This window comes from Monodelphis domestica, chromosome 1, assembly GCF_027887165.1.
Source record: "Monodelphis domestica isolate mMonDom1 chromosome 1, mMonDom1.pri, whole genome shotgun sequence".
Lineage (NCBI taxonomy): Eukaryota > Metazoa > Chordata > Mammalia > Didelphimorphia > Didelphidae > Monodelphis > Monodelphis domestica.
The window spans coordinates 641,026,175-641,053,659 of record NC_077227.1 but is presented as its reverse complement, the minus strand read 5'-3'; the positions used below and the strand labels follow the sequence as shown (position 1 = coordinate 641,053,659).

Genomic DNA, 27,485 nt, shown 5'->3' with positions numbered 1-27,485 from the left:
TGGTCTGTGGGTTCTTTCAATTTCCATTTTTTTCTCTTCTTCAAGAATATCAGGGCAGTTTTCTTTAATAATTTCTTGTATTACGATATCCAGGCTTTGTTTTATATCATGGATTTCATGTTCAATAATTCTTAAATTGCCTCTCCTGGATCTATTTTCCAGGTGTAGCCATGAAAATGTGGATTTCAAGACTCTGAATTGCCAAAACTGTAAAAGATAATTTTTAGTGTCTTGATTTAAATAAATAAGTGGTCGCCATGGGAAAAATTCCCAAATATAAAAATACCCAAGTCAGCTGGGTTTTATGGAGGTTTTAATTAATACAAATGAAGGAATTAAGGAAAGGGAGAGAGAGAGAGAGTAGAGAGAAAATAGTAGGAAGGGCCTAGGCCAAATAGCCTAGTCCTGAACCTTAAGAGAAACTAGTCAGTCTTTAATCACTGACCACAAAATTTGTCCAAAGCAAAACTCCAGTCCTTCACTGAAATCCTCAACTCCTGAACTGAGTTCAGAGGCCCAGCTCCTCCAACTAACTCCAAACTCCAACTAATTTCAGAGAGCCTCCTCTGACTCCTGACCTCCAATTCAGCTACCAAAGCTGAACTCCCTCAATTTCGAACTCCCCTTCCTTTTAAAGAAATTTTCTCTTGTGTCATCTCCCCTAAATTTTCACATCTACCAATCATAGTAGACAATTTTTCCTAGGACTGCCCATTCTTAGTTCACACCATTCTTTAGTTCTCACCTTCTCTGGGTAGACTAAAACTTCACAACTCTTTTGTTAAGCTTGCCTTTTGTAAGTTGCTTGACCTTTTAGTGATTAATTTAACCTTTATAGGTACTTAGCACACTTTTGTAGTAGATCTAAAAATAGACCATCTAGCTTAGGGTTTTTGCTTCACTATAAGTATTAGTTGGGGACTTTTCATTGTTCAGTAAGGAATTTTACAACTTTATCTTCCCCTAAGGCACTGTCTAAGTATGGGTGGAGTAATGTTAAAATTCTCAATACATTCCTGATCAAGTACCTCCATTTGTTACAATAAGGGAATAGCTTAACCAAATCTTCTAAGGTAGAGTCTGAACAGTTTTAAGATTCACACAGGTCAGTTGTTTTTTCAATGATTTATTTCATGTTTTCTGCTGTTTTTTAAAAAAATGCTTTTGATTTTGTTTTATTGTTTTTTTATTTTTCATGAAGTCATTAGCTTTTGGTTGTCCAATTCTAACTTTTAGGAATGGTTTTTCTTCTGCTAGCTTTTGAACCTCCATTTCCATTTGGCCAGTTCTGTTTTTATAACTCTTATTTTCTTCCTGAATTGCTTCCATTTCTCTTACCCATTTTCCCTCTTTCTCTGTCTTTTGTCTAAGCCTTTACCTTCTGCCTTAGAATCAATACTATGTATTGATTTTAAGGCATAAGAGAGATAAGGGCTAGGCAATGGGGGTTAAGTGACTTATACAGGGTCACAAAGCTAGGAAGTGTCTGAGGCCATATTTGAACCCAGGACCTCTTGTCTCTGGATCTGGCTCTCAATCCACTCAACCACCCAGCTGCCCATTTATCTTCCTTTCTTAATTGATTTTTAAAATACTTTTTTTGAGCTCTCTCACAGCCTGAGACCAGATTGCTTTGCTTTCACTACCCCCTTCTGTGTTTGTGCCTTGCTCTTCTTTGCCTTCATAAAAATTTTCTATGGTTAGGGTTTTTTGTTGTTGTTTATTTGCATATTTCCCCAGTCTTTTTCTTGACTTTCACATTTATCTTATTGGGGGGGGGGTTCTGTTCTCAAGGTAGAGAGGGTACTCTCTTAAACTTCAGTTTTTCCTTGCTGCTACCCTTAGCTCTTTTTATGGGTTTCTGCAAGTTTCAGTTTTTCTAAGGTGGTATGATAGTCTGTGGGCTGGGAGCTCTGAAAGCCATCTCCCACTGCTGATTCAATTATTCCCTGGAGCTCTTGATGGCTTGCAGAGCTCAGAGCACTGTGAGCTACCCTGTGCTGGGGCTCAGGGTCTAGCCTCAGGCTTGGATGGAAGCTTTTAGTTTGACTCTGGACTTGATCATGCCAGGTACACTGTGGACTGCCTTGTCCTGGGCTTGTAAGTTCATCTTGAGCTTGGATAGGAGCTCTGGATGTCTTTCTGAGCTTATATAGGCTGGGTGTGCTATGGACTGCCTTGTGCTGAGGTTCAAGTCCTCATTGTGGTTTTGGGCTGGAGCTCTGGGTATCCCTTTGGGCTTGGACCAGCTAGGTACCTTGCCAACTGCCTTGCCCTGGGGCTTGGGGCAGTTGACTTGAGTCTCAGGCAGAGACTCAGAGACTCCCTCTGGACCTGCACCAGCCAGGCATACTGGAGACTGCCCTGTGCTAGGGCTTGGCGTTTCACTGCAGGTTTGATACGGGGCCTGTGTGGGAGGGGGTTACCCTGCTATTGGCCAGGCAGAGCCTCAGGGTTGGCTTTTGGCTTGGGCTGAGGTTCAGGACCTGGAACAGTAGATGTGGCATGGGGATGGCTTGCTGTTGGTTTGTACTAGTACTCCTTGGTTTAACTTCTTGCGGGTTGTGCTCCCCTCTCACCCCAGGGAACCAGACCCTCTCTGCCTCCCGTTCAAGTTGTTCTTTACATGAAAGTTGCTTTGCTCCATCTCCTTGCTGGTTCTTTCTCTCTGGTTCATTTTGAAGCATTATTTTAAGGTGGGTTGGAGGGGATACTCATCATGGTTTGAGCTTCCCTGCTTCTACTCTGCCATCTTGGCTCTACCCCTCCAAGAAGTCTCCTCACCTCAATCTTTCAACATAAGCTAGGTCCTTGGATGGGGGTCTCTGAATAGCAAGTACAGATGGTTCAAATTTCCAGGCACATAGGACTAGGTTCAAACAACACTCAGTTTCCACAATCACCGCCCTTCTTTGGAGCCTGTGCAGAATCAGGCAAAAGTAATTTGAAATTGCCCTGGGGTATTCAATACATATTTAGCATTCCATTTACACTGCAGTTTTTACAACCCTTTCTCTTCCCCTCAAAGTGGGCAAATAGAGTGAATCCTGGGTAAATCCTGTAGATCAAGGTGAACTATGGGTAAAATGATAGCAGTTCCTTGGAAACACAGGGGAACAACTGTCCACATGGCTCCTTCCTTAGTAACTAAGCAAGATAAAAAGTATTCCTAAAAACCTCCAGGTCATTCCATCACCAGGGCCATTCCACCTCCTTCCTCCCTCTCTCAGTAAAGTTTGTTCCCTCTCCACAGAGATTGCCTGAATCATTAATTTGGACAAAACCCCAATCTCACCCTTCACATCACCCTGCCAATCTCTTTCTCTCAATAACTAGTTCTTTTAAGATCTATAAAAAGAATTCCAAAATGAAAGCTTTTGAGCTTCCAGGTAGATTTGTTTTACTAAACTGGCCAACTCTTTCAAGGTTGTTTATGTCAATGGTATAGATCTGATGGCTGGGGCACATTTGTGCAGGAGAACTTTTCCTCTTGGTGGTGTTGGCCCATTATTGGTGGTGCAGATGTATAGGGGTGGGCACCAGCATTCATGAATTATGTGTGTATGTAGACCTAGAGGTAGACCCCCAGCACAGTGGGCAGAGATGATGTTTGGAGCTAGGCAGCATTGTGCAATGGAAAGGGCGCCAGGTTTGGAATCAGAGAATTTGGATTTCAAACCTCATTGTCAACTACTATCCAGGTGACTTTGGGCACTTAAGTCACTTAACCTTTCATTTCCTTTATTTGTAAAGTAAGGAGTAAATTGACTGCTTTTCTGCCTTGAAACTGATACACAGAATAGATTCTAAGATGGAAGTGGAAGGTAAGGGTTTAAAAGAAAAAGAGGAGTAAACTAGATGGCTCTCAATCCACTGAACCACCCAGCTGCCCCCTCTCTTCACTTTTAAGAAAGACACATACAAATTTCTATATCTTCTTTATCTTATGCACTATCCATATAAACTATTATATCACTCTAAAATATTGTGAGTACTTTTTATTGTGCTTGTGATTAATTTTGAAATTCATATTCCTAGACTAATTTTAAAGTATTTTTTTAAACTCCATTTACATTGCCCAAATACCAGACTTGTCATTTTGAATTTCTACTTAAAAAACCTTTGCAATAAGTAAGATCATAGGTGAACATTAAATAGAGAAGTAATTTTGTTACACAATTATACCACAATTTATTATTTATTATACAATAGTATAATGTCACCCACTGCTGGATGCTTAACACTGCATCTGCCAGCCATTATCCTAGAGTTGATGGTTCTGGAGGAAGGGTTTTCGGTTTGTTGGTTCTGTTTTAATGTTTCTTGATGACATTCTTCCAGGACAGTAATCTAAAAGTTATTTTCCTAGTTCTGTTCTTTGCCTCTGATCATCACCTCCGGAGGTTTTGAAACTGCAGGAAAGTCAGTAACAGCCTGCAGCTGTTGGAGGGAGACCAAAGTTGGGCAGAGCCCCCTTAACCGCCCTTGCCTAAGGTCCCTATTCCCAGCTCCTCCTAACACCTCATCGTCCGGAGGCTCTCTTCTCTATTAATTCCACCTTTTACTCCTTGTGCACTCCTTAAACGGCTCAAACAAGGACTGGATTATTTGGGAGGCAACTGATGGGGAACCTCCGGGAAGCCGTTTATCCTAAAGGATTCTCTTGAGATCCTTACCCCCGCCCCCTCCCCCCCACTCTTCCTAGTCCGTAGCAGTGCTTGGCACTTCTTGGGTGATGAAGGGATGGCTGAGAGTTGAAGTGTAGGGAAAGAGGAAGAAGGAAAGGGTTTGTTAAATCACCTTAAATTACACCCCAAGCAGCAGCTGGGAAGAAGCGCAGGAGATCTGGCTTTAAATCCTAGTAAGGGAGACGGTCCAATAAAGCGGCCCCACTCCTGTCCCTCCAGCCCCTCCGGTGTGCTGGACACTCGGTTGTGGGGAGCCGTGGGGCGGAGCTCAGACGGAGGCGGGGCCGGGGGCGGGAGTTTCTGGCACTTTCTCGGTGCTGCTAGGGTTTCAGGCGCAAGACACTGGAGGCCGGAAACGCCGGTTGAGGATCCGCTGCTGTCGCCCTAGCGCCAGCCGGTCCGCTTCTACCTCCAGCCAGGCGGAGCCCAGAGCTCGCCACTGTCACTGCGGCCTGAGAAGCCATGGCCAAATGGGGTCAAGGGGATCCGCGCTGGATCGTGGAGGAGAGGGCTGACGGGACCAACGTAAACAACTGGCACTGGTGAGGGGTCGGGGATGCCAAGGGCCGGTGGGACGGGACTGGGGACCCCAGCTGCAGGTGCTGGCGCGTGGAGCCTGGGGGAGGATCGCGCGCCGAGGGGCTTCCCGAAACCACGTTCCATCGCGCATCTGGCACACGTTCGGTTGCTCCCTGTCAGGGTTCTGGAGCGTCCCTTGATTGCTGTGCGCTCGAGCCGGTGACTAGGGTGATTTGGGGCTGCGGATGCCGTCTCTCTCTCCAAGGCATGTGCCAGCCCCATCCCATGCGTCCCTTGTCTCCAGCCCGGGCACCTTCCCCTCCCTTTCCGTCGCACACCCTGTGTGAGTTTACCTGAATGCCCGAAACCCATCCCTCTTCCTCCCCACCCTCGACTCGGACTTGAGTTGTGACAGACACTCCAGGGACCCTCTCTGTCCCCCTCCCCCTCCATTCCGAGGCGTGCCAGAGTCAGGCCTCCTTTTCCCTCGGACTACATTTCGGAGGCGGGAGAGGGCAAGTTCTTTTACTTCTCCCCGAGATTGGTGGCGGGGATGGGGAGGGGTTTCTTGTCCCATCTCCCTTCTAACCCCATTCTCATATCCGAAGCTAGTACTTACAGAAGGGGAGAAAAAGAGAACTCCCGTTCAGAGTACTGATGGTTCTGTGACCTTGGGTAGGTAACTTGACCTCCTCTGCCTCTGGTGGATTGCAGAATTAAGCTGTGGGAAGCTGCTGGACCTGTCCCAGACCTCTCATTTATTTGGGGTGGGGGGAGGAATGCTGTGAAATCACAAGTGAAGGGGACTGGAATTTGAGCAGGTGGAGCAGCCAAATCAAATTCTCCATATCCCTGAGTGGCCTCCCACATCCACGGGGAGGTTTGTAAATGCTGTAACTATTTCTTGCTATACACTATATTTAACTCTGTGGGAAAAGGTGCGTGGGGAGGCAGGAAAGCACAGGAAATAAGGATGGGTGCTTCACCCATCCAATCTCAGAGGCCTGGAAGGGGGATGAGCTTAGCTGAAAATCAGAAATCTGGTCCTGGGCGGCAGAGGGGGGTGGGAGAGGGTTTCCCAGACTTGTTCAGAAACCTGTAGCCCTGCTGTCTCCTTCTGGCTGCCTTTGCCGGTAAAGGGAGAACTAGTTATGATTTCTCAGGTGCTTGGGGCCGGTGCCATCTTCCTTGTGTTACATAGGAGTTAGTTAGCTTGGGCCAGTTGGTGCAGATGGTTTGGAGGGTCTAGGTACTAATTAGGACAAGGTCATGGACCAGCTAGCTTTCCTCTTCAGAATGCCAGAAGAGGTTATATCCAGAGATTGGATAGAAGCAGAAATGGAAGCTTTGGGGTTCAATGGGAATCACTTAGATGATCTCGGTTTTAGTTTAAGGGCTTGTTAGCACAGTCTACTGATTTGTTACAGAGATTAAATGAGTTAATATTTGTAAACTACCTTAAAGCTACATAAATGAGAACAACATGGGTCCCCGTGGGAAGGGACCTTAAAGGTCCATTTAGTCCAAACTCTCTCATTTTACAGATGTGGCCCAGAGAGGTTTTAAGTGATTTGTCTCAAGTCATATAGGTCTGGACAGAGTCAGGATTTGAACCCAAGTTCTCAGAGACCAGATTCAAGGCTCTTTCCACCGTGCCATTCTCATTATTGATGAATACTTTTGAAAACTATAATTGTAGGCAAATTTATATAAGAATAAAATAATAGCTAACATTTATATAGCACTTTCTATGTGTCAGACATTGTGCTAAGCACTTGACAGGTATCCCATTTGATATTCACAACAACCCTGGAAGGTAGGTGCTATTATTATCCCCACTTTACAGAAGAGAAAACTGAGGCAAACAGAGTAACTGGCAGAGTTAGGATTTGAATTTAGGTCTTCCTGACTCCAGGCTGAGCATGTTATCCACCTGTGTCACCCTAAATTCTATATCACCTTCAAATCACCCCCTCCCTTGAACCTGATGCGACTCTATAACAGTGACAGTTATCTCTTTGTCTGGAAAATTATTTTGGACTATTTCTTCATCAGCAAGGATGGGTTTGACCTGAGCCCTCCAAAGCCTTCCAGCTCCTCTAAGTGACCAAGCATAGGTGGCTTGATTTGGAGTAGTGGTTTGGGCCAAGGTCCACACTGGTCTTTATGGTGAATAGAATCAAGATCTTGGCCACATTAACCTTCTGTGCTGCCTCATCTTTTCCCCCTTCAGTAGACTTACATTTCATTGTTGCTCTATGGGTTACAGATTACATTCATATCTGTGACCTCATTTGATCTTGGCAGTGAGTTTTTTCATGTAAATTTTTAGCCTGTCCAACAAAACTTTTAAGTTCCTTGAGAAAGTCACAGCATGTTAGAACTGGAACTAGAAATTGTGTAGTTCAGGCCATTTTACAGAAGAGATGTCCACAGAGACTGTCAGGACACACCCCTAGAGGCATCTGTACAGCCACTGTTTATCTCCTATGTGCTTAGTAACAAATAACTCCATTACTATAGTACTTAAAGGTTTGTAAGGCATTTTCCTCCCAACTATCCTGTAAGGTAAGTATTACAACTCCCCCTTTTGCGGAGGAAACACTCCTTGAGAAGTTAAAGAGATTTGACTGTGGTCACACAGCTAGTAATTAGCTAAAGTGGGATTCAAATTCAGGTTTTCTGACTCCATGTCCAGTGGTTTCCATTCTATCAGATCGCCTTCTGATGCCCTGCTAGGGGCCCTGGTTTCATACGAGAAAAGCTACATGAACTGCGGTTTTCCTGTTCAAGGAACAATCTTGTTGGCGAGGCAACAGTAGTACCTGGGAAACAATTCCAGACCAACATTGAGGGACTCCATTTGAGAGGTTGTTGAGCCACTCGGAGGGACAGGCAGTGTTCTTGTAGACTAGATACCAGATAACTTCTCAGTGCAGGAATTCAGATGAAGGGAATTAGGGATGGAGGAATTTTGGTGAATTTGGTCATGGAAGACAAGGCATTTTTTGCTGGGCTTAGCCAGGTAGAATTTGGGTAGGCAATGAGGGAATGTCAGAGCATAGGCACTCTGGTGAAGCAGTGAGGGTATGAATGGGGTTGAACATGCCAACTTTGTAGGAGTGAGGTACCTTGGCTGGAGCAGATTTGTATTGAGAACAGGAGGGTAGTAAATGGGGTTGGTTATATAGGCTGGCTCCGTTGCTTCAACCTGGCTCATCTCATTTGTCCTAGGGAATATTAGCCCTATTCATTCCCTACTACAGCTTTTGCTTGAATGATTCCCATTCCCTATGGTGATTTTACCTTTTTTCAAGGGCATCCCTCTTGCTTCTTCTGTGAAGCCTTTCCTGATGACCCTAGATACCTTTGATTGCTCCTTTCTTTTTTGACTTACTTCTGCCCAGATGTAGGTGTTGCAGGGTTGATTCCACTTGTCTGTGGCTCATCTTCTCAAATGGACTGAAACTTCTTGAGAGCATAGGCTTCGTCTCATACTCCCTTTATGTTCTCCTCAGGGCTTTGCAGTGATTTAGTGCACTAAATGGATTTGGAGGAGGGGTTTGGATGCCAGGTATCTTGTGGTCTCCAAGTTTGAAACTGATTCTTTAAAGTATTTCTTTGAAGATTTAATAGTGAAAAGGTGATCTTTAAGGAATGATCTAAGCTAAATTTGCTTTATTTTCTTGTAAGAAGTTTTAATAAGAATTTAAAGAAATACATCACAGATGGCAGATTAGCAGTGGGTAACTGATGAAAACGATGTTTTGGGGAACAGTGTTAGAGAGCCCTTTTCCTTTATAATCCACTCCTTGCTAACCTTTCTGGATAGAATTTGGGGCTGGATGGGAGACTCCATTGTGGCATTTCTGTTCTTGGGTAAATCTCTGTAGTGACCTTCCTGCCAACAGGACAGAGCGGGACGCAACCAACTGGTCAAAGGGGAAGCTGCGGGAACTCCTGGTGGGGGTCATGGTGGAGAATGAGGTTGGCAGCTGTGAGATCAGTGACCTGAAGCAGGTGGAAGGGGAGGCCTCCTGCAGCAGCCGCAAGGGGAAGCTGATTTTCTTCTATGAGTGGAACATCAAACTAAGCTGGAAAGGTAATGGGGCGATGTGGTATGGGATCTGTAAGAATAGTGTCAGGACACTAAAGCTAAGAATGAGCCGAGTCTGTCTGATGAGGAAAGCTAAATCAGCCAAAAGAGTTGTTGGGGTTTTTTTAAACTTTTTTGTTTGTTTCATTTTGTTTTTCCTGTTAAACTACATTGAGGAAAAGAAGGGCAAAGAAGAAATAGGAGCACTGTTCACAGTGGATGGGATGATCCTGTAACTAATAACGGAAGAGGCAGAGATGCTCAGTTCTGATTTTGGTTTCTTTGCTGAGAACCATCTTTGGACTGAAAAGATCAGAACAGAAATGGCTGTTAGGGCAAGGCAGAGAACATCTAGATGTCCTTGTTGAATAAAACACTGTTTGCCAGGTACTTGATGAATTTAAATTATGTGAACTATATCCACAGATTCTAGAAAGTTATGGCAGATGTGGTGGAGGCACTTGGAGAATAAGAGATATAGTGTAGGATTTGAGTCAGGTAAATGTTCTGGCTTTCAAAAAAAGGGAGAGGGCTTGCAAACTATAATCAGTAAGCTTGACTTGGATTCCCAGAATCAGGAGGGTATTATTAATTAGGAGCGAACTCTAAAGCATGAAATGTTACACTTACAGTCAAGAAAACCCAGGTACAAATCCTGCTTTTGACATTGTGTGAAACCGGGCAAGCAATTTACCTTCTTTGTGTATGTGTGCCTCATTTTCTCTAGGATTTAACCAAAGAATCAAAGAGCTGTGCTCTGGTAGAGATGAGCATTTTTGGAGAGAATTCCTTCAACATCAGTTTTTCTTAATACTGACAATTCTCTTCCTCCTCATTATTATTCATTGTTGTTGTTAGAAAGGGTTAATAAATGTCTAGAAAAGGAAATAGGGGTTACAAAGACCCATTTTGATTTCAAGAACAGATTGTGCCTCATTCCAACAGATTTTAACTCATTCCTTTTTTTCAAAGTTACTTTGCAGGTAAATGTAGGTAGTGGTATAGATAATAATAGTTTACATAGATTTTAGCAAATCTTTTTAAAAAAGTCTCACATTTTTCATGTGTAAGTGATGGAGATGTGGCCAGAGTGATTTTATGAGGTGGTTTTGGAAATATTTGAATGATTGATATCCAAAGAGTAGCCACTAATGGCTTGGTATCAACTTTCAAGGTCTCTAGTGGAATACTTTAGAGAATCTGTGCTTGAGCCTCTTCTTTCTTTTTCTTTTTTTCCCCCCAAATTTTCAACAACTTGGATAATGGCATTGATGGTATGCTTAGCAGATTTGCAGATGATGTAAAGCTAGGAGAAATAGCAAACACACTCCATGGCAAAGTCAGTGTTCAGAATGATCTGGATAGGCTAGTACATTGGGTTTAACCTTAATAAGATGAAGTCTGGTAGAGTAAATGTAAAATCTTACACTTGGGTTCAAAAGAAACAACTTCAAAAGCATGAGATGGACTAGGCCTATACCTTAAGGAGGGCAATGACCAAAATAAAGGCCTCATATTCATCAAAATATTTGGAGTAGCATTTTTTATGGTAGCAAAGAACTTGAAACAAAAGAAATATCATTTGGGGAATGGCTAAACACATTGTGGTATGTGGATGGAATGGAATACTATTATGCAATAAATTAGAAACAATGAATATGATAAATGCCAAGAAGCATGGGCTTATATGAACCTATGCAGAGAAGGACTCAGAACCAGAAGAACAATAAACAGACACCTTGGAACAATGTATATGGAAAGAACAGCAGAAGTGCAACATTTGAATATGGCAAAATTATAGCGACCAAACTTGACCCAAAGAAGAGTTAGTTATGAGAAGATACCTTCCTGTTTTCTGCCAAAGTGGGGAATTGTAGGTGTGGAATGCTATATATAATGTTAGACCCTTTTGAAATGTTAGTTTTATTCAACTCTTTCTTCCTCTTTTTAATTCTACTTTAAGTGATGGATTATGAAGGCATCAGAGGGGGAATACAGTGGGGAATGTATTTAACAGTAAAAACAAAAGGTATTGAAAAAATAATTTTTTAAAAGTACAATATGAGGGGCAGTCAGGGGGCTCTGTGCTCTGTGGCTTAAAAGCCAGGCCTAGAGATGGGACATCTTGGGTTCAAATCTGTTCTTAGACAGTTCCTGGCTGTGTGACTCTGGACACCTCACTAACCCCCATTGTCTATCTCTTAGCCCTCTTCTGCCTTGAAATCAAAGTAAGGGTTAAAAAAAAAAAGTACAGTATGGGAGGTGGGTGGAGACATAATTCCCATCTGTAAAAGATCTGTGGATTTTAGTGGATGGATGAGTCAGCAGTGGGATGTGGCAGTCAAGAGTTAACATCTGAGAGGTGGAGCTGATGGTCTCACTCTCCTCAGTCCTGGTCAGATCACACGTTGGCTTCAATTCTGGCGCCACATTTCAGGAAGAATGTTGATCACTTGGGGAGCAGATGAAGAGGCATATTCTAGAACAGTGAAGAGATCCAAGATCATGCCATCAGATTACTGCATGAAGGAACTAGCAATGTGCTGTTGTACATGTGTTTCAGTTGTGTCCCCCATTTCATCATTCCACGTGGGGCTTCTATGACAAAGGTACAAGAGTGGTTTGCCACTTCCTTCTCCAGCTCATTTACAGACAAGGAAACTGAGGTCCACAGGGTTAAGTGACTTGCCCAGGGTCAGAGCTAGTAAGTGTCTGAGGCTGGATTTGAATTCAGGAAGAGGAGTCTTTTTGATTTTAGGTCCACTGTGCCACCTAGAGGCCCCTAGAGAGAAGCTGTCATGGTTACTTTGTGTATTGGAAGGCAACTATCATTTGGAAGCATTGTCCTCTAGCATGGTTCTAGATGGCAGAGAAGTGAAGAGTAGAAATTAGAAAGACAAAATTAGGCTTTAGGAAAGGAAAAACGTCTGAACAATTACCTATCCAAAAGTGGAACCGGTAGCCTTGAGAGACAGTGACTTCTCCCCTCTCTGGGAGTATTTGAGTAGAAGCTGAGGGACTACCTGCCCGGTATGTCCAATGTGGAGGGGACACTTTTTTTCCAAGAGGGGCTTGACCAGTAGTTCCTGATGACTCTCCCAGTCTGAAATCCTGTGATGTGAGGAGGATCAGGCATTGACGTGGAGGGAGCAGGATGGAGGGGAGGCCAGCATTTTCTTGGTGGGAGGAAGGAGTCACTGCTGGAGTTTTCTGGCTGCTTAGATATAGGTAGGCTGCTACCTAGATTACTCTCTACTCCAGGCTAGACGCCGTGAATGTTTATTGATGCACAGTTAGTATCTGGGATAGAAACGGATATTTAAGAAGGTAGAGAAGGCTTTGGGCTCTCTCTTGGATTTAGGAATGTTTGTAGTGAAGTGAGGCATTCCAGCCCTTTCAGTGGTTACTAGCCTCAAGTATCCCTCAATTTTCAACTTTGTAAAATGGGGGATTATCATGGCTGCCCTGCAGCTCTCTTGCAGTGACTGTGAAGAAATAAATTTATATTTAGTGAGGCACTTTATAGGTGGAAATGGTTCGTGTAAGTGCTGTCATGTCTATTTATTTGATGACTATACCTTGAGGATCAGATAGAAACTGTTAGGCTTTTAGGGGCTCTTCACGTTTGGCTTCTTCTCGCCTTTCCGGTCTTACCCATTCCTTCCTTCCAGAGACTCTATGGTTCATCCACACTGGCATACATAATATGGTTCATGCAGGATGTTGTAGTCCTGGTCTCCATATTGTTCTACTGGCTGTCCCCCAGGCCTTGTTCCCAAGTCCTGGCCTCCTTCAAGACTTAGCTTAGATATCCCTTTTCTGCTGGCCGCCTTTCTTGGATTGCCCAGCTGCTAGTACCTTCTCCTTTAAGGATACCTTCCATCAGCTCTGCTTGTATGCATATGTTGCATGTTTTCTGAGCATGTTGGGGTGTGCTATTTTTTCCTTTGTTGCCTTTAGTGCCTGACTTGGAATAAGGAAGGCCTGAATTTCAATCCTGCCTCAGACACCCATTAGTTGTGCCTTTGGGAAAGTCACTTCTTTTCAACTCAATTTCCTTATCTGTAAAAAGGGGATAATAGTGCTTAGAAGGTTGTTTTGAGGATCAAATGAGGTATATGCAAAGTACTTTGTAAACTTTAAAACTGCTATGTAAATGTGAGCTATTATCTTTGGTGCTTAGCACAGTGCCTGGCTAAACACAGTGTTTGTTTAATGATGGATTGATTTTATAGTTAATTTTATTGTGGATAAAGAGTAGGGCATGAGCAGGATCTCTAGGACAGTCCACAACAGACTATGAAATATCTGTGATCATATTCTCTTCCCCCTGTGCCCAGAATGCTCCCCCCCCACCTTTTGAACTCATCTCAAGCCGTACCTCCTCCAGAATGGGGGGGGGGGTGGTTTGCATTCCTTTTCCTGTCTTGGAGAATGTATAATTTGGCCTTGATGACTGTATTCTATCTTACATGCTTTCTGTTTTTTGAGTTTTCTGAGTTTTATGTGCCTGGTGATATGAATTATGAATTCCCTGAGGGCAGGATTCTTCAACTATCCCCCCTTCCTCCCCCAGCGTTAGTTAGGATAAATATTTGCTTAAAGAGATGACTGTGGAATCATAAGACTGGATTGTCCTTTAATGCTTGGACATTTTCTGAAACTTGGAAGTTCCACTTCCTGGTTGGTGTACTCAGTGAACAGAAGGGAACAATCATTTATCAAACACCCTACTAAGTGACAGTGCTGAGTACTTTATAGTTTATTTGATCCTCATAACAACCCAGGGAGGTAAGTGCTATTATTATCTTTCATTTTATAGATCAGGAACGAATGCTCACAGGCTGTGACTCACCCAGGCTTACACAGCTGGAAGTGTCTAAGGCTGGATACAAACCCAGGTCTTCCTGATCCCAGGCTCAGCTCTCTATTCAAGGCATCACCTATCTGCCTCCAATAGCCAAGTTCCTCTTAACAGAAAAAGTTTCTGTGGGTTTCTGAGAAGCTTGAGTAGCAAGGGCTGGCAGAGATTTTCCTTGGGCTCTCCAAGCTGAGCCTTCTCTTCCTCAAAGCAGCAAGGGCCCTGTCTGGGCAGGGCTTCCCCCTTATTAGAGCATTTGTGGTCTGTGGCTCTTTCAGTAAATGAAGGCATTGTCATAAGGATCATAGAATGTGCCTAGGGGTTATTATTTATTGAAGGCAATGTCCTGAAAGATAGAAAGGAACTTCACCCTTGCCAAAATTAAGAGGGTAGACCTCAGCATCCTCCCTTTTTCATCACTGGACCAGTTCACCCACAGAGTGTGAAACAAACCAAAACTAGACTGTAACCATAGCCCAAGCATAGAGGGAATCTTCTATGACTTCCCTGATATTAAGGCAGCCTTTTCCCATTTGGGAGCATCTTTAATTGTAAAAAAGCTTTCTTTTTTAAATTTATGTTAATTCCAAATTTGTTTCCCTCTTAACTTCCATCCACTGGTCCCAGTTCTTGCTTCTAAGGTCAAGTTCCCAGCCATGAACTCTTCCATGATTGCTTGCCTTTGAGATCTTTGAAGTCTGTTTTGTTTATCCTTCCCCCCAACCTCTACTACTGAGCCTTTTCTTCTCCAGGTTAAATTTTTGTGCATCCCTACAGTAAATATTTAATAATCACTGGTGTCTGCAGAGCACTGTGCTGGTCACTGGAAGAAATACAAAGTTTGGATAAGCCACAAATACAGATAATGACAGTATACATTATATTTTTAGTGCATTCAGGACTTGCAAAACAAAGTGGTATTATGGGAGATATGATCAGGGAAAACTTGGAAAAGGTAACATTTGATTTGGACTTTAAAGGAAAGCTAAGAATTCATTGGGTAATGAGAGGTCACTGGATATTTCAGATTTAAGGAATGGCATGAGGAGGCATGGAGGTGGGAGGGCACAGAGCATTCTTAATACGTCTGTTAATGCAGCCTGGCAACATAGCTGACATATATTGAGTCCAAGGGACTTTTTTCATATATGCCATTTTTTGGACACTTCTGCCATGTGCAGAAGTTGGGCATTTGATTTCTTTAACCCAAGTGCAAGGTTTTTTATTTTTCACTATTAAATTTACTAGTATCCAGCCCTCTTTTTAGTCTTTCAAGATATCTTTGGATTATGGTTATGTCATCTAGTTTATTAGCAATTTCTCTCAGCTTTGTATATTACCTGTAGGTTTGATAAGCATACCACGCATGCCTTCATTCAAGTTACTGATAAAAATGTTGAACAGAAGAAGGTAAAAGGTTGGAGTTCTGACATCCTGGACCTTACTGCAGGCAGACACTTCATTGACTCTGTTTTAGTTTACTAGTTTACTCTGTTGTGACTTATTTATAAGGGACCAATGCTTTCTCATAGAGACTGCTTCCCTTTTCAAAAGCTCAGAAACTAAATGAGTAGACACAGTAGTGAAATCTTATGCATTTCACAAGTGAATATTTTCCTGGATAGTAGCCAAAAAACTCCTCCCCTGGCATTGTTTTGGTGGATAAAGAATCTAAGCATAGTCATTAATTGCTAGCCCCAAGTCCAGAGATGTTACTGGTGAGGCAATGTATCAAAACCAGGAGAAATCTGAGTGTGAGTGTGAGAGTGTGTATGTACACACGCAATATCTGTTACATTATTACACTATACACATACATCCACATTACATAATGTTTTTATTGTTTTTTCTGTCATGTCAACTCTTCATGACCCCATTTGGGGTTTTATTGGCAAAGATACTTAAGTGATTTGCCATTTTTTTCTCCAGCTCATTTTACAGATGAAGAACTAGGGCAAACAGGGTTGAATAACTTGCTCAGGATCACATAGCTAGTTTGAAGCCAGATTTGAGATCAGAAAGATGAATATCCTCATTTTGCCACCTAGCTACCCCAAATATAGTATGTATATATTTATATCAATCTACAGATAATATACTCATATAAATGAATGTATTATAACTATATAAAACATGTAAATATAATAAATATGCATATATTTTATATTACAAACATGTATTTTAATACCATATAGAAAGATATATACATTTATGATATAAAAATTATATAAATATGTAATATGCATATGATGCAATATTCTATATGTGTGATAAATAATTATACATTCTACCATATACATACACACACATAGGTGTATATACAAAAATATGTATACACACATACTTTCAAGACTGCTCAATATTCCCTTTAGCATATTTCTTCAGCCTAGTATATTATACCTTAATTCCTGGTCTCTCTACTCCCCAGTCTTCCTGGATAGCCCTTAAAAACCTACATAATAAGCTTTTAAAAAAAAAGATGATACTGTCCCATCCCCTCCCTTTGTGATTAACTGTTTTTTGACTTGAATGGTGGGAATGTCCAGTGTCACGGGGGAGACATTTTGATGCAAGCAAAGCCCTTCGATAACACGTAAAGCTGGGTCTTGAGAAGACAGAAGAGCTGGAGATTGTGAGAACACATTTGCTTGCTACAGTAAGGTTCCAGTTGTATGATGTTTTTGTTAAACTATGGTAGGTTGCTATAAAAGTTAGGCAAGGTGAGGCTGGCTTTTTTGTGTAATGGATTTTGATTTTAATCAAAAAATTCATTTTGTTCCTTTTAGGTACAGTCAAGGAATCTGGTGCAAAGCATAGAGGATCAGTTGAAATACCCCACCTCTCTGAAGAAAATGAAGTAGATGACACAGAGGTATATGATCATATTTCAAAAAAATTTTGCCATGGAAGGTTGGGCACTTGATAACTGCTTATTCCAAGGGATAATTCTGTTTGGCAGTATTAGTGAATTATGATTGTCCCATTGTTTTCATTGTGAACTATATTGGTCTAATGATATTTTCCTCTTTTTCCTCTCCTTCTATAGTACTTTCTATGATATTACTGCTGGTAATACTGAATAATTAATTTTAAAAAGTAATTAGTTATTCCCTTGGTGAGTTGTGACTTCTTGGATGCCTCTGGCTTTTCATAAAAAGGACTGGCAAGAGTTACTTATCAGAGATCCCTCTTCAGTATAAGTCATGCCATGCATGGAAAACTCATTAGGGAGTGAGGCTAGTACCCTTCTTGAAAGGTTTCTGTGTTGCACTGAGAGAACAGATGATAGCTTAGAGAGAGTGTTTAAAAAAAAAAAAAAGCATTGGAGAAGACTTGGGTTCAAATACTACCTCTAGTGATTACCATCTGTTTGAAACTGGGCAAGTCACTTAAACTTCCAAGGTCTTCTATAGCTTGTTTTTGCATCTATAAAATAAGGAAGGTGACCTGGATGGCATCTTGAGACTCTTTTCTTCTCTAGAACTAGGGTCCTGTGAAGCATGATAATATGGCCTTTGAAACTTTTTATAAAGGAAACCTAGTCAACACATTGATGATTTCACTGTTTTGAGATTGAAGTCTTGCTGGGTTCATATTTTTCTGTATTACAGGTAAATGTGAGTAAAAAGAAAGGAGATGGAGATTCACTGAAGGATCTTATGAAAACTGCAGGAGTGGTTAAGGTCAGAGAAGCCCTTGAAGATTACCTAAAAGCCCTGAAAACAGGTAAAAGCCAGTGAGCTACAATGTTGTATTTTTTTTTCTGTTTTACTAAGTGATCCCAACTTTCATCATAATTCTCAAGCTGGTTTAGTACAATATCAGACTCTTCAGGAGGAAATGTAACTGTCTGCTTAGGGTTTAGATTTTTTTTCTGGAAGAGTGGAGTTGATCACTGTAGAGACAACAAACAGATTTTTACTCTGTGAATCAGATTTTTACTGTGTATCAGCAATGACCCTGCGCTAAGCATGGCCTCAAATAATGGGTACTTTTCATATAGTAGGTGCTTATGAGCCATAAGCAGTGCTCTTACAACACAGGTACATACTTTAACACGGCCACTACTTTTATGCACTTTGCCTACGTAAACTAATTTATAGACTTACTTGTCTGGGGCAGGTCATAGAGGAGCAGGATCACTGATATCCTGATAGAAAATCTTGATAATCCCAGTGGTGGGTAATTAATAACTGAGGAAACAATATGAGCTGTACAATATATTAGCAAAATAAATATAATAAAAGGGTCAATGGACTCCCCAGTCAGTTCAAAGGCCCTGAATACAATGTGAGACAGATTTTTATGTATTAAAACCTATCAAATAAGACCAATTGATTAAAAGGAAACAATCAACCAGGATACAAAATTAGGTAATCTGATGTCTAATTGGAAGAAAGGTGAGACTTTCCCAGTTGGGATGAGGAAGCGGGAACAGGTACAATTCCTGGAAAGTAAAAAAAAGGGGTACCCCCCCTAGACATCTATATTCAAAGCAGCTGATTGATCAATATGGGGCCAGTTTTCAGATAAGACATATGGGGTTGCTATAGATGTATAATTGAGAAAACTTCTTCCATCAATCTTTGAATCTGACTGGTTTCTGGTCAGCAGAACCTAGGTCCTTAGTTAAAGATCTTTAAGCAATAGGTAGAACTCATCCTGATTTCCGGCCTTGCAGAACTAGGTTTGAACAATGCAATAAAAATTTCTCACAATTCCTATAATTGGATAAAGACAGGAATTGGACTAGACTCATAACTGAATAGAAGGGGAACTGAGCTAGCTCCAGAATTGAGACATAAGATGGTTCAGTTCAAGATGGTTCACCCAATTCCCACATCCCAAAATCATGTTTGAGTCTGACATTTCTCACTTTGGGCTCTGTAGAACCCTAGTGTCTTCCATGATGTTTGATAAGTATTAAAATGCCTATAGTGTGCAAAGAAAGCTCTGCCAGCTAGAATCTAGAAGGACAAAATTGAGTCCTTACACTTTCCTGGGGTGGGGAGAGAGGACCAAGGGCAAGGTAGGCAGGAGCTTATGGGCATGTATATACACAGGCATTATTATAGAAAGGGCAAAGGAGATGAAAACAGAATGCTTCAGGAATATTTCAAGAGGGAAAACTGAGTTAATATATGTTAAATGAGTTAATATATGGACAAGCTTTGCAAGCCTTAAAGTATCATATAAATGTCATATTATTATTTATTATGACAGAGGAGGTGGTGCCTAGGCTGAGACTTTTCTATTTTTAACCCTTACCTTCTGTCTTAGAATCATTACTGTGTATTGGTTCCAAGGCAGAAGAGTGGTAAGGGCTAGGCAGTGGTGGTCAAGTGACTTGTCCATGGTCACACAGCTAGGAAGTATCTGAGGCCAAATTTGAACCTAGGACTTCCCATCTCTAGGCCTGGATCAATCCAGTGAGCTACCCAGCTGCCCCCACCTAAGCTAAGACTTTAAGGGAGATAAGACTTTGGAAGATGGCCTGGGTAAATGCTAAGAGAGAGGAGATGGTCTACTGTGTTTAGAGAATAGCTAAGTAGACCACTTTGGATGGATCATAGAGAGTGAGGGAAATAAGAGTGAAACAAGGCTGGATAGATTGTGGAGGGCCTTAAATGCCTAGGGAGTTTGCATTTCATCTTAGAGGCAGGAGGCAGCCACTGAGGATGTCTGAGTCAGAGAAAGACATAGGGGTCATGGGATCATAGATTTAAAGATGAAAGGGAGTTTCAAGGCTCATTTTATAGATGAAGAAACAGAGGCTTACAAAGGTTAAGTGACTAGTCAATGGTCACACATACAGCTAATAAGTGGTCTGAAGAGGAATCTGAATTTAGGTCTTTTTAACTCTGTGTCAAACACAGCATCTCCTCCTATATTTCTGCATGACTTCTCCCAGCTATTGGAGAACAGGCTGATATAAGAGAATTTCTGTGTGTACAGACTTGGTATGAGTTTTCAAGGACATTGTTTATTTTTTATTTTAGAGACACACGCTTTTTTAAGTACTGTATCTCCTATTCCATCCTGCCTTATTGACAGACCTGGGACTTATGAATTCTTTGACAACTGTATTAAGACACAGATTGGAGAGGAGAGATTGTGGACAAACTCATCATGGCAGGACAAATGGGTGGAGATGAGGGCCTGAACTACAGTGGTGACAGCATGTGTAGAGATAAGGGAGTATCAGAGCTCACAGGGACAGAATTGCCAAGATAGGGTAAATGACTGGATATGGGGTAGGGGAAGAGATAGATAAAGAGAAAAATCAAACATGATTCTAAGGTTTCAAACCAGGGTACCTGGGAGGATGGTGCTCCTATTGGTAGGAATGGGAAAATTTGGAGGAGATACTGATTTAGTATTGAAATATTAGGATGTTTAAGAACTTTAGGGGTTTATAATTTTCTCTACTGACTCAGATCATAAGTTTTGAAAATTCAGGGTCACCTCCGTAATATGAAGGATCAGAGTAGTAATTTAGTGGCAGGTATCACTATCAGTTGTCAAGTCAAATTTGCATACTTGGATTGACAACAGTTCCTTAATTAGGTATTTTATAATTTGAAAAATAGATAATCTCATTTAACTTCTCATCAGCTCTATGAGATGAGCCCCATTTGGGGAAGCTGGGTGGCTCAGTGGATAGAGAGCCAGGCCTAGAGATGGGAGGTTTTGGGCTTAATCTGGCCTCAGACACTTCCTAGCTATATGACCCTAGGTAAGTCTCTTGACCTTGATTGCCTGGCCCTTACCACTCTTCTATTTTGGAACTGATAGTATCAATTCTAAGATAGAATATAAGGGTTTGAAAAAATTATGAGCCTCATTTTATAGATGAATGAGAAAGGTGAAGGGACTTGCCCAGGGTTATGCAGATATTAAAGTGCCAGAACAGAGAACCAATCTGAGATCCTTTCAATACAAGTCTAGTGCTCTGTCCAGGTCATGTTAGTAATAAATAAATAATAATACTGTTTTAAGGAACAAAATACTCAAGAAAATTCACCTGATAAAAAGGCATTTGAACACATCTGGCTTCTTTAATTAATTAGTTATTAGAATGGAAAGAGATATAGGCTTATTTTAATGAACCACAGGAGGCAGTTGGGTGGTTTAGTGCTGGGCTTGTGAAGCCCTGAAACCCAAGAAGACCCGAGTTCAAAACTGGTCTCAGACACAGACATTGTGTGACCCTGGGCAAACAATTTCAGGTATCCTTGCCAAGAAAACCCCATAGACAGTACAGTCCGTGGGGTTGTGTAGAGTCAGATCCAACTGAACAACAAACTTCCCACTTTTTCTCATTGTATCATTTCTATAAACACTTTCAATTTCTTTGTTTCTTTGGCCCCTTTGGGCCCATTTGTGCTTAAAAAGAATATTTAGTTATACACCTTTCTTTATAGAATTTACAACAGGAATGATTTTACCAACAAAAGCTGCACCTGCTCAGGAACTGACTGCAAAAAGAAAACTGAATGAGCATTCTTTTCCGGTAAAAGGTTTATGAGCTGCTGGGAGGAGGAGGTGGCTGTGAGAATTATTTAGTGGTACAAGCGACAAGGGAAGGGCAGAAATGTGACATCTAGCCTACCTCCTCAGATAGTCTTTTCTAAACACCATTTCTTTTATATACTGTTGAGGAACTAGTGGACGGATCTTTATGTGGATACACAAACCAGGGCTTTGTAGAATCAGTGGCAGTGTGTTGAATTTCCCATTAGGAACCAGTGTTGCCCTCACAGAACTGGAACGGAATCGCTAATGCTGTCTGAAAAGTCAGCGTTGCCATTCCATTGCTAGTTGAGAGGCTTTAAGAAGAGGGTACTAGTGCGTTTTTGGTTAGTATAACCCTTTTGTCACAAATTAGGAGAGAACTAGCCCTCCTGGATAAATTTGAAATGGGCATTCTAAGGTCCCAAGTGAGGGGCAAGTCTTAGTCTTACCTTCTGTCAGTACTTAACCATAATATGCACAGGATATTATGGACTCCTAGAAGAGGGTTGTGGGCTTTAATTTATGACTAATTGCTCATAGGTGCAAGAAAGGTTCAGACTGTAGGCTTCAGTAACCCAAAAAGATAACTGCCAATTAAGAGATTAAACCCATGACTTGGGGATCTGTAGCAACAGCTACAGTTAGCAACCAACTAAGCAAACCAGCAACTGGGGCTGATAGTAGGCTATTCTGGCAGTATTCTCATTAATTGTCTTTTGGGGCTTCAGGACTCTGTGTCTTCAATGGCTTTGGGTGCAGTAGGTGTGAAGATTCCAACAGTGACAATATGTATGAGGGAACTGTTTGACATAGCAGTGGAAGAGCTATATAGCATCTTCACCACTAAGGAGGTAAGTAGCTCTGAGCTTCAGTATTTATTCTGAGACAGGAAAATAAATTGCCTCTTGCTCATGTTTTTGTAAGGCCATGTAAGACCAGGTTTCTTCTAAGGGGATACAGGTTGGGGCAAAGCCTGGAGCAGCTTCTCTTAACTTCAAGGAGAAGTTTAAATGATATGCAGCTGAAGCATTAAAAAAAAATTTTTTTTTTTTAAATTTAAACCCTTACCTTCAGTCTTAGAATCAATACTACGTATTGGTTCTAAGGCAGAAGAGTGGTAAGGACTAGGCAATAGGGGTTAAATGACTTGCCCAGGGTCACACAGCTAGGAAGTGTCTGAGACCAGATTTGAACTTGGGACCTCCCATCTCTAAGCCTGGTTCTCAATCCACTGAGCCACCCAGCTGCCCCCTCTTTAGTTATTTCTTAAGAAAATCTCTGAAAAAACTGAAGGCATTATTAGTTTATTATTAGTATTTAATTGTTCTGCCAAGTTAAAAACTAAACTGATAGTTTAAGATATGCTGGGCAGTCTTCTCATTACAAGGTGTTTCAAACCGTTATTTAATTAATGCAAGACTACATATGCTAGAACAATCCCAAGGCTTTTTTTTATATGTCTTGTTTGTTTAGTTGGTTCAGAAGTTTTCTAAATCTATTGCTGTGATAGAAGCTGAAAAAGGAGGCAAGTTCCAGATGTTTGATGGGAATGTTACAGGTGAATACCTAGAACTGGTAAGTTCACACTTAAGTTGAATCTCAACAAATTGCTTTGTTTGGGGCCAGTTCTCCTACTGGCAATATTTAAATAATGCTTTAAGGTTCACAAAGCGCTTTTCCTTGGCAACCCACTGAAGTGGGTAGTGCCAAGAATTATCCTCATTTATGGATGGGGATGATAATCAGTAAGGAAAAAATATTTTCTCTTTTCACTGATGGGCTTGGCAATCTCCCTCCATGTCCCTCTCTTCCTTTAAAGCACAGTTCAAATACCATTTTTTTTGCATAAGACCTTTACTAATAACAAAATCTAGCACAAAAAACTAGTTTTTATTTTATTTTATATATATTTGTATTTACTTATGTTCCCATATACTACCTGTGGCCTGATAGAAATGTAACCCTAGCAAGTTGCTGTATCTTAAGTTGGGTTGTATACAATTAACATCCAATAATAGGTGCTTAATTAAGGCTTGTTGACTTACCTTTTAATTTTTTAATGCAGTTAAGTTCATATACCTCATAAATGAAAATATTGTGTGTTAAATAAAAATTAGGGTGCATTTAGTCCTTCTCAGTTAACATAATGCTCTACCCACTTTCTGTGAGTGGTTAGATTTATTTTGAAGTCTCAAACTAGAAATCTACTTTTAAAGAACTAAAAACAAATCAAACCTTGAATTTTGAAATTTCTCCCATTTTGAGTGGGTGGCCAAGAAGTCGGTCGTCTCAGGAGAGGGGGATATTTGTAGTTATACTGGCAAATATATTGGCTCTTACCTTTGTCTTAGATATTTTGCTGTTAAAAGTTTTGTCAGCATGCTCTAATAATGTAGTTAATGATCAAAACTAGAGAATTTTCTTTTAACTCTTACAGTTTTAACTTGATTTCAGTAAAGCAGCAGTAATTTTAGTAATAATTTCAGGGGAGTTTTTCTTTACTTGTTCTTAGTTATCCAACACAAAGATTGTCATGAAGTGGCGATGTAAGAGCTGGCCAGAGGGTAAGTAGTTCTTGCCTTTGTTTTAGTTCAATTTTGACAATGGAATCTGTAACAACCACCCCAACCCAATCAACCAACCAAAAAAAACAAAACCTTTCAAAACCCAGCTCATTTAAATATTGCTCTGAGGTTCACAAAGCACTTTTCCTTAGCAATAACCTGAGATGGGTAGTGCCAAGTATTATTGATAAGGAAAAAAATTTACTCTATTCTTTGAGATAGTTGTCTTGGCACTACCATTCCTGCTAGTTTGGAGCAGAGATCCTGCCATACCTCATTTCCTTCCTTCTCTAGCCTCCTCCCTATTCTTGCTTTAAACAAAAGAAATTTTAGGAAATTGCCTGAGATCTTTCCAAGGGCTGCAAAGCAAGTATAAAATATATGATGCTTCCTCATATAAATCTAGATTCCACCACACCCATATATTTACTCATTATAATAACCTGAACCACACAATATCATGAGATTTTTCTTTCCTGAAGAAATAATATGCTTTCTATTATATTTTCAGAACATTATGCAACTGTTATCCTGAATTTTGTGCCGGTGGTAGGACAAACAGAATTACAGTTGAACTGCAAAGGAGTTCCTGTTTGTAAAGAAGAAAGTACGAGAAAGTGCTGGGAGAAGCAACATTTTGAAGAAATAAAGAGGTGTACAGTAGCTTTTGGCAATCCTGAACAGTTAAATTAGCTAGAAGACATTTTATATGGGCATTACTTTTTATAAGTGGAAAAAAAATTCATTCCTTAGTAAGCCTCTTTTTTTCCTTTCTTTTTAAAATGCAAAATCCTTAATTTATTTTGTGCTGGTGAAAATCCCATCAATATGTACACAATTTTAAGTATTATTTATGGGTCCTCACTGTGAACAAGACTATGGATTTAGAACTAAAAGCTGTGAGCAATTTAAAATAAAATAGTAATTTTGTCTATTCTACCTTGGCTGCTAAAACTCTGGGACTGGTCTGATAGTTTGAAATACCAGAGTAGTAGTTTATAACTTCCTAATCCAACGTTTTGGCCATGATCTCTAGCCTTTAAATTAAGGTAGTGTAAAATCCCAAAATTGGGGGTTGAAGGGTAGGGGAGAAGGGCGGATGGGGGCAAGGGGTGGAGGTGATAATTCTATGTAGTAAAGATAAAAGGCATGTTTCAGAGACAGCAAGACTAACCTGGGTGCAGCACTTGTTCTTCTAAATTCCCTGGGCCCAGCTGGCCCCTCAGCAAAGGCAAGAATAAGTGATTCTGGGTGGTGGTGGGGAGACCTGGTCTAAACTGGGCAGCCCTATAGGTAAGGGGAAACAATAGCATTTATTTAACAGCCTTGAAAGGATCTGAGAATGAAAAGACTTGCTCTTTAAATCTACTTTTCTACTATTAATTAGTACAATTAGAAGAAACAACGGATTCCCTTTCCTCCCCCTCCCTAGTTCCCTTGACCCAATTTATTTACCTGAAGAATCTGAAGACTGAAGCAACTTAAGTAAACAAATGAAAAGTCATCACAATCAGTTTAATGAAGTGCACAGAATAGCATCGGTCATGTCAATAAAAATAAAACAATTATTTTTACATCAAGTGTGCTTTATTTCCTCCACAGGTATTCTGTTAAATAAAGCACCATATATATACTGCCAGGCCACAGCTAAAGAGGATTCTTTACAGAATCAAATTTCTTGTGGTTGTTTCGTATACAAGTAAACTTAATTTTGATAATAAGAACCACAGCGATCTGAGGCAATCTGCCTCTATTATAAGGTACAAAACTGGCACAGAGGACACCATATTATACACAGTAAAAATGCCATAAGTTTAAATTACATTGTACAGGGTCATGAAACCCTGTTCTCCCAGACAGCCATATTAAATGAAAGCCACTACAGTGAACTCTTAATTACATAAAACATATCCATTATCTGATTGCCCTTAAGAAAAGTGTACTGGAGATGCAAAATTTCTCATCTGGAGTTCTGCCTGACCAAGAATTAAGCCTATAAATCTATCTTGCCATTCAAGCAGAGAGCACTGGACAAACTGAAGCACAAAACAGAAATAAGCAAAACTTATACAAACAGCATCTTGGAAAAAAAGACTTAAAAGCAGACATGCTACATCTAATGTCAAGAAGCAGCTTGGTTTCCTTTGCCAGCTATCCTTGTGACCACAAGAATCGTAGATTCAATGGTCCTACACAGGGTGTCTAAAATGTCATGTTGCTGCATGTGACTAAAGAGTCCTCTGGAATGGCCACAACTGAGTGATAAACTAGTTTCAGGATCCTGGGAGGACAAAGCTTGGCCATCGCAGTAGTCAGACAAAACTGCAGAAATTGATGTAGAAGGGAACTCGGGTTCCTCCTCGGCTAGGTTAGAATCCTTGGAACTCTGGGGGTCTTTAAACTCTCTACAGACTTCTTCAAACTTGCCACTGCTAGACTGATCTTCCACATGCTGTGACCTAATATTTGAAATGTCTTCTGAAAATGAAGATGGGACTTCCATTCTGTACTCTTTGACAGAACTATTTTCAGGGGAAGGAAGATCTTGTTCAGTGCCTGGATCAATAATTGAAGAGTCTCTTGTCTCATTATCTGAAGTGCTAGTTGGAGTCAATACCTCCCTTGGTTCAGTTTTCATGTCACTGATGCAGCTGTCTACAGTATGTTCTTCATCACTGCTAACACGCCTTCTTTTAACAGGAGTTGCCTCTTCATCATCTATGAAAGAAAACATCTGGACTGAAATGTTTCATTTCCTAACATAAATCATTAAGCTCATCTGAGGGTAAAAATCAAATTTGCTTTGCAAGAATGAATTGTTATACTGTTTTCCTACTTGTATTTGAGAAGGAAAAAATCAAAGTTTGATTGCTCCATCGCATGCTTCAAAGATTTGTAATTTCATCATTGTGGGCATTGTCCTTCACTGACACAAGACTGTAAGCTTTCTGATAACTCATTACGTGATCTTCAATAGTTGTCCCCACCCTGCCAAAATTAGTGATGAACTTTTCCCACATTTATCTAAATGGATATATATTCTGTCCATAAAGGCCCCATACTTTTATACACCCTTTCCAGCTTGGCTGTTGGACTTCCCAGAGCTGCCATTCCCTCTAATAGCTTTCAAGAACCCAGGATCATCTCCATCAACCCCACAGTGATCTTTGGTTCAACTATCTTGTATGTGTTTAAAAAGGGAGGAAACTATACTATGAATAAAAACCTATATTGGGCTTAAA

At 40.8% G+C, this 27,485-nt stretch overlaps 2 protein-coding genes across 12 annotated transcripts in view; one reads left to right on the top strand and one right to left on the bottom strand.

Moving 5' to 3' along the window:
• The first annotated feature begins 4,967 nt into the window (after positions 1–4,967).
• Positions 4,968–27,485, top strand: AHSA2P (Putative activator of 90 kDa heat shock protein ATPase homolog 2). The gene is made up of 9 exons (XM_007476784.3): positions 4,968–5,230; positions 9,119–9,309; positions 16,951–17,036; positions 17,776–17,890; positions 21,589–21,677; positions 22,408–22,530; positions 23,153–23,254; positions 24,192–24,243; positions 24,755–27,485. The coding sequence occupies exons 1-9, from the start codon at positions 5,151–5,153 to the stop codon at positions 24,934–24,936; spliced, it is 1,020 nt and encodes a 339-aa protein (XP_007476846.1). The 5' UTR covers positions 4,968–5,150; the 3' UTR covers positions 24,937–27,485.
• USP34 (ubiquitin specific peptidase 34) overlaps positions 25,738–27,485 on the bottom strand; it is a 357,595-nt gene continuing 355,847 nt past the window's right edge. For all 11 annotated transcript variants that reach the window (XM_056813961.1, XM_056813959.1, XM_056813952.1 and 8 more), the window contains one exon: positions 25,738–26,961. In XM_056813961.1, coding sequence (XP_056669939.1) covers positions 26,366–26,961 — 596 coding nt within the window. In that variant the 3' untranslated portion in view covers positions 25,738–26,365. The remainder of the gene's footprint in view (positions 26,962–27,485) is intronic.